General features: G+C 40.3%; 1 protein-coding gene across 1 annotated transcript in view; it reads right to left on the bottom strand.

Moving 5' to 3' along the window:
- Nucleotides 1–338: 338 nt before the first annotated feature.
- Nucleotides 339–10169, bottom strand: part of LOC126278993 (extracellular tyrosine-protein kinase PKDCC-like) — a 54830-nt gene continuing 44999 nt past the window's right edge. Inside the window, exon 6 of the mRNA XM_049979307.1 lies at nt 339–801. Coding sequence (XP_049835264.1) covers nt 713–801 — 89 coding nt within the window. The 3' untranslated portion in view covers nt 339–712. The remainder of the gene's footprint in view (nt 802–10169) is intronic.

The following is a 10169-nucleotide window of genomic DNA, read 5'->3' as shown; positions in this document are numbered from 1 at the left end:
TTGATTGTGGGATTAAGTATTAAACTATTACTAATCTGTTATTTGATCAACTGAGTAATAATTGTGAAGTTCAGAAAGAAGTTGTCTGCTAAAATGTAATGTCTGTTGGGGGGGGGGGGGGGGGGGCACTAATGAATTTATCAGCTCTTGTACTACTGTACACAAAAAATATTTTGCAGATAGCATTCAGGATGAGCGACCAAACTGATGCAATATTAATGTGTGTCAGTTTCATGGGCAATATGTGAAAATTAAGTTTGATAATTTTAAGAGCACATTTGCAGTTGAAATCTCAGTTTAACTAATAACAATATGGAAACATCAACAGACACAGGAAAAACAATCAAGCTTTTTATTGAAAAATGCCCCTTATGACATGTTGCAACAATAAAAATATGATATTCTGTACACAATTATATGAATAAACACGATGATAAAATTTTATCAATCCTTCCTAATACTGCTGAATACAGTACAAATAATACTGAAATTATTGCATTACTGGACAATGTTTAAAATATTTGACTTCAGTTTTCTCCATGCAGGTGCCTTGTCATTTTAACCAAAACACTATACATAAAAGTTAAATGATCTGTTACATCTTCAATTGTAACACACATTTCATGAATGTTCATTGCATTTGTGTGGTAAGGAACAGACACAGCACACATTTTCACAATGTCACTGAAATTTAAGCCCACATATCACATTCTCACACTTCATCTTTCTTTATCAATAAAGTATAACCTTTCCTTTCAGAAGGCAAACTGCAACCATTCTTGAAGACAGCCAATGTTCTGCCTGAAATCATATAATGTTGGTGAAACAGTTGCTTTCACATGTGACATCAATATTTACAATGCAAACACAATGGTTAGCTATTATCTGCAAATAAATTATTGCTGGGTCACAGTAATGAGACTTCGTCCAGCAACCTTACTTCTGTTAGTACATGGCTTATAGAGGACAGCATAATAATAATAATAATAATAATAATAATAATAATAATATCAGTCAAATGTATCACAGCCTCCACATGTACATCATTAGCTCTCAGGTGGGGAGAACTTCCGATCACTCCCCATTTTTTTCATTCCTGATCATCTCACATAATAAGCAGAAAACAACAAACATAGCCATTGGAAACTATGCAGCAGTTTGCTTCCTGCACGATTCCTTGGCTACTGCTTCATCAGCTGATTTTTTTTCTTTATACTGAATGGCCCAGTTTCTAAAAAGAATACCACTTGCTCCAGATAGCCTGGTGGCTTACGAGCCGAAAACAGCTGATTAGGTAGAACTGAAAAGTGATGCTCATGAAGGGCAAATCGTTCATTCTGCAACTGAAAACAGCATTCAGTGTTTCAGTTTTGTGACTAATTTCTTCTCTGCACCAAGAAATTTATGTATATAACCAATGCTAAGGCTGTGGGCCTTAATGTGCAATTATTCAAAAACTGAGGAGTAAAAAAAAGTGAATAATGGTACAAATATGAGGAAGTCATGGTTTAAAATCTTTAAAAATCTATGAAATACCCTAAGTATGGGATGAAGATGACGACAACAATTATGGCGGCGGTGGTGGTGGTGGTGGTGGTGGTGGTGGTGGTGGTGGTGGTGGTTGTTGTTTCCATGGAAGTGTGATTTAATCCATTTACCATCAGAATCAATAAGCCAATAACAAAGTTTTGCAAGTAATATGAACAGAGTGGTCAAGAGTGTCCAGACTGTCACAAGATATGACTTCCAGAGTACAGTGAAATGAGAGCAACGACAAAAGATGTAGCACATGAACAGGTGAAAATAGAGTGGGCAGAGGAAGAGTGCAACCAGAGATACTGCCAAAGTAAGATTTGCAGAGAAAAATGCTACCCAAAACCCTCTCCCCTTCCCACACTGATACTCACTTAGAGAGTGCATCATAAAAAAAGGAAAAGATATTGTTGGTAAGGACAAACAACACAGATTTCAAGTATAAGGAGGCAAAATTCTCTCCAGCAGCCACACTCCCCTCTTCCTTGGGGGGGGGGGGGGGGGGGGAGGGGGGAGGAGAGAAGGTGACAAGAGATATCCCCTCCTCTACTCACAAATCAACTACTTTACATGAGGTAGAAATATAACTAGACCTGGATAAATTGAAAGAACAACAGGTTGTTGATAGTTGCAGAGGAAGCATTAGGCAACAGTTGACTAGAAGGGAAAGGAGTACAGTAGAAGGCCAATGGGTACAGATGAAATAATGTAGGCTGCAGAGGATCAAATAGATAAAAAGGCAAGGCCTAGTAGAAATCTTTAAGTAATGTGAGAGGTTTTGAATTTAACTGATGTAAGGACAGAAATTACAATGGAGCAAATGACATGGGCTAAAAGGAATACAAACATTTAAAAAATGAGACAGAGGAAGTGCAAAATTGCTAATCAGGAATGGCAAGAGAGCGGACTTAAGGATTTAGAAGTGTATTTCACTGAGAGAAAGATAGATACCACCTACAGAAAGTTAAAGTGGCCTTTGGGGAAAATAGAAGCAGCTGTAAGAATATCATGAGCTCAGATTGTAAACCAGTCTGAAGCAAAGAAGGAAAAGCTGAAAGGTGCAAGGAGTATATAGTGTCTATGCAAAGGAGATGAACACAAAAGCAATATTATAGAAAGGCAAATGGATGTGGATTTAGATGAAGATGAGACGGGAAATCTGATACTGCACGAAGAGTTTGACAAAGCTCAAGGCGAAACAAGCCCGTGGGGGGAGGGGTTTAGATGATATTCTGTCAGAACTACTGATAGACTTGAGAAAGCCAGCCATGACGAAACTCTTCCATTGGTGTGCAAGATGTAAATACAGGAGAAATGCCCTCAGAGTTAAAAAAGAATGTAATAATTGCAATTCCAAAGAAAGCAGGTGCTGGAAGGTGTGAAAATTACTGAACTCTCAATTTAATAAGTCACAGCAGCAACATACTAACATGAATTCTTTATACTGAAATGGAAAAACTGGTAGAAGCCGACCTTCGGGAAGATCAGTTTCGATTCCAGAGGAATGTAGGAACATGTGAGATAATACTGACACTACAACTTCCCATAGCAGACGGGCTGGGGAAAGGCAAACCTACATTTATAGACTTAGAGAAAGCTTTTGATAATGTTCACTGGAATACTATCTTTCAAATTCTAAAGGTGGTAGGGATAAAATACAGAGAGCAAAAGGCTATTTACAATTTGTACAGAAACCAGATGGCAGTTATAAGAGTGGAGGGGCATGAAAGGGAAGCAGTGGTTGGGAAGGGAGTGAGACAGGGTTGTAGCCTATCTCTGATGTTATTCAAACTGTATACTGAGCAAGCAGTAATGGGGGAAAAAAATATGGAGCAAGAATGAACATCCAGGGAGAGCAAAGGAGTTGGAAGAGAAGTTTAATGGAATGGACACTGTCTTGAAAGGAGGACACTAGATGAAGACCAACAAAAGCAAAACAAGGATAACAGTTGAATTAAATCAGGTGATGCTAAGAGAATCAGATTAGTAAATGAGACACTTAAAGTAGTACATGGGGGTTTGATATCTGAGCAGTAAAATAACTGATGATAGCCAAAATAGAGAGGATATAAAATGTAGACTGGCAATTCCCAGAAAAGCATTTCTGAAGAAGAGAAATTTGTTAACATCAAATGTAGATTTAAGTGTTAGGAAGTCTTTTCTGAAGGTATCTTTATTCGCACGAAGTAATGGCCGCTATCGACAGGGGACCTCAAATTGATCCTGTATTTCTAGATTTCCGGAAAGCTTTTGACACCGTTCCTCACAAGCGACTTCTAATCTAGCTGCGGGCCTATGGGGTATCATCTCAGTTGTGCAACTGGATTCGTGATTTCCTGTCAGGAAGGTCGCAGTTCGTAGTAATAGACGGCAAATCATCGAGTAGAACTGAAGTGAAATCAGGTGTTCCCCAGGGAAGCGTCCTGGGACCTCTGCTGTTCCTGATCTATATAAATGACCTGGGTGACAATCTGAGCAGTTCTCTTGGGTTGTTCGCAGATGATGCTGTAATTTACCATCTAGTAAGGTCATCCAAAGACCAGCATCAGTTGCAAAGTAATTTAGAAAAGATTGCTGTATGGTGTGGCAGGTGGCAGTTGACGCTAAATAACGAAAAGTGTGAGGTAATCCACATGAGTTCCAAAAGAAATCCATTGGAATTCAATTACTCGATAAATAGTAAAATTCTCAAGGCTGTCAATTCAACTAAGTACCTGGGTGTTAAAATTACAAACAACTTCAGTTGGAAAGACCACATATATAATATTGTTGGGAAGGCGAGCCAAAGGTTGCGTTTCATTGGCAGGACACTTAGAAGATGCAATAAGTCCACTAAAGAGACAGCTTACACTACACTCGTTCGTCCTCTGTTAGAATATTGCTGCATGGTTTGGAATCCTTACCAGGTGGGATTGATGGAGGACATCGAAAGGGTGCAAAAAGGGCAGCTCATTTTGTATTATCATGTAATAGGGGAGAGAGTGTGGCAGATATGATACGCGAATTGAGATGGAAGTCAAGACATTTTTTGTCGCGGTGAGATCTTTTTACAAAATTTCAGTCACCAACTTTCTCTTCCGAATGCGAAAATATTTTGTTGAGCCCAACCTACATAGGTAGGAATGATGATCAAAATAAAATAAGAGCTCGAACAGAAAGGTTTAGGTGTTCGTTTTCCCCGCGCGCTGTTAGGGAGTGGAATGGTAGAGAGATAGTATTATTGTAGTTCGATGAACCCTCTGCCGAGCACTTAAATGTGAATTGCAGAGTAGTCATGTAGATGTAGATGTAGTGTAGTGTAGCCATGTATGGAAGTGAAACTGAACAGTTTAGATAAAAAGAGAATAGAAGCTTTTGAAACGGGGTGCCACAGAAGAACGCAGAAGATTAGATGTGTTGATCATGATGTAGGGAAAAGAAATGGGGAGACAATAAATTTGTGGAACAACCAGACAAGGAGAAGGGATCATTTGATAGGACACATTCTGACATTAAGTGATCACAAATTTAGGATTAGACGGAAGTGTGAGGGGTAAAAGTTGTACAGGGAGACCACAAGATGAATGCAATAAGCAGATTCAGAAAGATGTAGGTTGCTGTAGTTATCAGAGATGAAGAGGCTCGTATAGAATAGAGTAGCATGGAAAGCTGCACCAAACCAATCTTCAAGCCAAAGACCACAAAAAAATATACAATTTCCCGAAGATGACTAAAATGTCAACTGTTTTTGTTGCATTGTCAACTACGCTCTGTGGCAATTATTTGTCAATACATAATTTGAGCCTTACATCAAGTGATTTTCAATACATTTCAAGCACCTGGTGGGCTGTCATGTTCTCTCCACAAGTGTTTAAAAGATTTCTCTTGCCATAGTACATAGCCATGTGTGAGGTAATTATGAACAATACAGATGTGACATGACTACAGCTTCTCTTTGAGAGGGGTCAAGTGGTTTTCTCCAGTTCTTAGTAGGGGCTTCTGTCTTTCAGAATTTGTTGGGTTTAATTTGGTCATCCATTCTCCTTTCCATTTTTGTACGATATGTTGTGTGAGATGTGCCTGTAAGCCAGTTTCTGGGATTTTTATTGGCAGCAGGTCCAATGTGAGGCTTCATTGGCTAATGTTGCCCGGACTACCTATGTGGCTCTATGCCCAGGGGAATAGCATGGTAGTCTCTGTATTGATCAAGAGGTATAAAAGTTTGTGGATGCTGGAAACAAATCAGTGGCGAATAATTTTTAACTGCCTTCACACTAGTTGGAGTGGTCACTGTACAGCAGACTGTTTCAGGCATGTTGAGGTTTTAATAGATGGGAGAGTTCTATCTATTGCTACTAATTCTCCATGTCGAAGCTATGTATAGTGAGGAGCACTGTTCATGAACATTATTTACAGATAAATGAATAGCCAACTATCATCATCCTTATTACATGTTGAACTTAAGTTGCATGATTAGATGACAGAATAAAACCTATAGCAATGAATATTAGGGTTTGTTTGATCCTTTATGCCACTCTGGAGGACGATTTATACTACAGGTCCAAGAATACACCATGAGTGCAGCTCTGCCTCTGGAACAGGTGGGAAAAAAGTTGCTATGGGGAGACGGGGGTTGCTGGGAGTAGGAGCTCTTGATGGATGTCTTTTTGCCTAACTGCTGCTGTTGTGTGAGTTTTCAAAATATTCATAAGGAAATATTCATAAGGGGTCTGGAAAACCATGTAGTAGCAAGGACGTTTTGGCCTAGAGTAAATCTTAACTGCATAATTAATTAACAGTTGCTGACAGTGTATCTTTAAATATGCAGTACCTGCTTCTGAAAGGAAACTTACAAATGGGACTCATACAGAAAGCTCCAATTACAAAATGGACTCCATTATTGTCAGAGTGTCTAGCAGGGCTACAGCAGAAGGTGCTGTTGGCCAGCATGCAACACATTTGTAGACTGGCTAGGATAAATTTGATGACTGGTAAAAATTTACTGGAGTCTGTTGGTGTGCTTCACAAGAAATGTTTCTGAAGACATGCAAGACATTTGGTTACAGCATACAGGTTGGTTTGAGCTGCTTTGTAAGTGGTAACTGTATCAACTGGTGGTTGAATAGCAATTCCAGAGGCCGAAGTCATACCACTTTCGGCCATCTATTATCCTTATATAATACAGGTATTGGATGGGCTAATCGAATTCTGCAGAAGTGCTTAAGCCAGAATTTAGAGGGGGAAAAAATGATACCTAGGATTATGGGCACATACCATTGTCTTCTGAATGGCCATTTATACGCTCTGCAGAACACAAAGCTCAAGACTGGTGTTGGTCTTGCAACAGCAGCGACTGTGTTTATGGCACCTGTGAAGAAGGTATGGTATCCTATTTTCCTGTACACAGTTGATTACTAAATGACCATACTAACAATGACACGCTAAAGGGCAAGAAATTATTTAATGGAAGTTTGCAGACTGACTAGCAAGCCCCACCCAACTAATGCAGCTAAGATCTGGTGTTGTCATGTTGTATTGTAAATCTTTTGTAAGGAAGACCACCACCAGGTGTAAATGAAATGTGAAGGCTTCCCTGAGAGAGGACTCAAGTTGTAACAGATGGTTTGTTGTGGAATCTGTATTTAAATGGCGAAAGCAAATTTATAGTTTACAGACACCAATTTCATCTGTGACTGGTCATCTGTTCCGATAGTTTGCATATGGTAGACACTGAACTAGTTGGTTTGTTAGCTGTCAGTATTTGCACAGCTCTTACCATGTTTTGTTGGTTGGTTCACTAGTTGGTTGATGGGGAGGGGACCAAACAGTGAGGTCAAGTCCCTTTGGATTATGGAAGGAAGTCAGCCACAACCTTTTGTCCTTTCAAAGGAACCAAGCGGTTGTTTGCCTGAAGTGATTTAGGGAAATCATGGAGAACCTGAATCAGGGTGGCTGGACTTTGATTTGAAATGTCGTCCTCCCAAATGTGAGTCCAGTGGGCTAAACACTGTGCCATCTCACTTTGTTTATCAGGTTTCAGTATGGTACAATTCATTGGATGCTAAAATCTCTCTCTTGCCCTATCTTATAACATCAGGATACTTTGTTTCCTTTAGTCACTAAGATGGTGAAGCATTTGGTTGTGTGTATTACGTGAGCTTAGGTAGGTATCACTGCATTATGTTAGTGCATTGCTGAGTTCCCTGTCTAAAAGGAAAATCCTTGTCATTCTAAATCTGTCTGTATATATGAATTACATTATTTCTGTTGTTCTTTAATTGTAATACCCAAGGCATGTCTAATATCCTTGTATAAGAGATCCACAAATAAACCAAACCACCACCACCACCACCACCACCACCACCACCACCACCACCACCACAAAAAGCTAATGCCTGAAGTGCTGAAGTTTTTTTTTTTTAGTAGCATAATCGCTGAAGCAATTTAATTTTTTTTATATTCATGACCAGGTCGAAATCATAGGAAAGGAGATTATTATTATTATTATTATTATTATTATTGTTTTTGTTTTAGGGTGCAAAAACAGCTAGGGTCATACACACCCATGTCAGAACAGTAGAACACGAAGACAAAAAAGGAATTAAAAACAACTACATTTTAAGTCCAACAGACCTCATGTCACACCTCTCAAACATCTGACAGAGGGACCCAATGGCAAGGGAAGGTAGCAGCTCACACAATCACTCCTCCCTTGCCTGGCCTGTACCAGGAGAACCTTACCTGAAGATCCGAGGCTGGGAATTATGCATTGCCCAGTCATCTGTTAAGTGTCAGATGTGTGGGCTGGCCTTCATGTGCGCACAGGAAGGAAGAAGAGAAAGAAGAGCCTCAAACGCCAAAGTGGAAGGAGGATAGGGAGAGGGGAAATGAAAAACAGTGAAGAGACTGTTTTGATGTCAGCTACTGAAAATGCAGAACACACTCCCAAAAACATCCTAGACATATTCCTCAATGGAGGAGAAAACGAATAGCAACAGAATAGAAATACAGGACAGAAAGGAAAAGATGCTGAAAAGGCTGGGGCCCTGTGGTAGCCAAGCGCGAGCCTGCCAGAGAGCGTTGAGCCCCATGGGGAGGGGGAAAGGGGATTATAGTCTATGGTACACATAGCCAGATGTTGCATAAGTAGCGGGAAGTATAATCCTCTGGTTACAGTATAAAAATAGCACTAACTGGTTATTAAATTGTCTAGCATACCAACTAGGTATAAAGTAATGAAACCATATTAATAAATTGCAAAAGAAAGAAAAGAATCAAATATATATATAAAAAAAATAGATGTGAAAGAAAAGGTATTTTAGACAGAAAATTATGAAGTGATTGTTTTAGGGCACAAAAACAACAGGGTTGTATGTACCCATGTCAAAACTGTAAAACACGAAGACAAAGAGAGGAGTTAAAAATGACCACATGTCAATCCCCATTGACAGAAGAGAAGACAGATACAAACAGGGATGTGGAGAAAGATTTATAAAATATGCCATAGAGAAATGGAGATCCAGAACTAAAAATTAAATGGCCTTCGCTATACTGCTATGACACATAAAAAGTAAAACACGTCGACAGCCCAAGCGCCATTCACTAAAATGGCCAGTAACTCAGATGGCAAACACAAACTGTAACATATGTGGTTACAAAAGAACATTCCGTCAGAATATGGTGAACAGTTAAAAGTTGGGTGCAATGTGCACAAAGTGTCGGGGGAGCACCACTTAACAAATGGCAATGGCTAGAAAGACAGTGCCAAATATGCAACCTAGTTAAAATGACTTCCTCGTGGCGAGAGGGCCAAGATGAGGTCGTCCAAGCCACTGGGAGAGGCTTAATAACCCGGAGCTTGTTCCCATGAAGGGAGGACCAGTGGTGATGCCAAAGGGACACCACCTGCCAACAGATGGCAACACAGAGATCATTGGAGGAAAATTTAAGGACTAGTGGGCTGAGGTACAAGGACTGCAGCCTTTACAGCAGCCTCATTTCCTATCAGACCAACATGACCAGGAACCCACATAAACATCACAGTGGCTCCATCAAGAGTGAACAAGTGACAGCTTTCCTGGACCCGTTGCACCAAGGGATGGATGGCATACAGCACACAGAGGCTTTGAAGGGCACAGAGTCAGAGCAGATGAGGCAGTTGAAAATTCTGTCACTGTAGGCACTGCATGGCCTGATAGAGGGCTCAGAGATCTGCTGTAAATACTGAGCAGTGTTCCGGAAGCCAATACTGAAAAAGTCGGTATCAATGACGAAGGCACACCCAACACCATGGTCAGTTTAGGAACCATCAGTGTGTTTCATGCGAAGGTAATGAAACTTAAGACAATAGAGTGACGCCACAAGAAGCCACGGTGGTGAAGGGTTCACAATCATTGGGAAAGTTGCAGGAAGTGTGAAGTTATGCTCCTGGAGCAAGAGCTGAAAGCAAACTCCAAGAGGTAACAGAGAAGAGGGATGCGTTCCATACTGATGATCAAAGGAGTCATCGAAGGAGGAAGCATAGAATAGGTGGCCACACATGGCAGACAAACAGCATGCATATCTACTGAGGAGAAAGTCACAGTGGTAGTTCGGCAGCTGCTGCATACCGGTTGTCAACCACATTAGTGTAAAAGTCGCTAGTGCCCAAACAGATG

The sequence above is a fragment of the Schistocerca gregaria genome, chromosome 6 (genome assembly GCF_023897955.1).
Source record: "Schistocerca gregaria isolate iqSchGreg1 chromosome 6, iqSchGreg1.2, whole genome shotgun sequence".
NCBI classification, from domain to species: domain Eukaryota; kingdom Metazoa; phylum Arthropoda; class Insecta; order Orthoptera; family Acrididae; genus Schistocerca; species Schistocerca gregaria.
The sequence above is the reverse complement of the archived record's forward strand: the minus strand, read 5'-3'. Positions and strand labels throughout refer to the sequence as shown.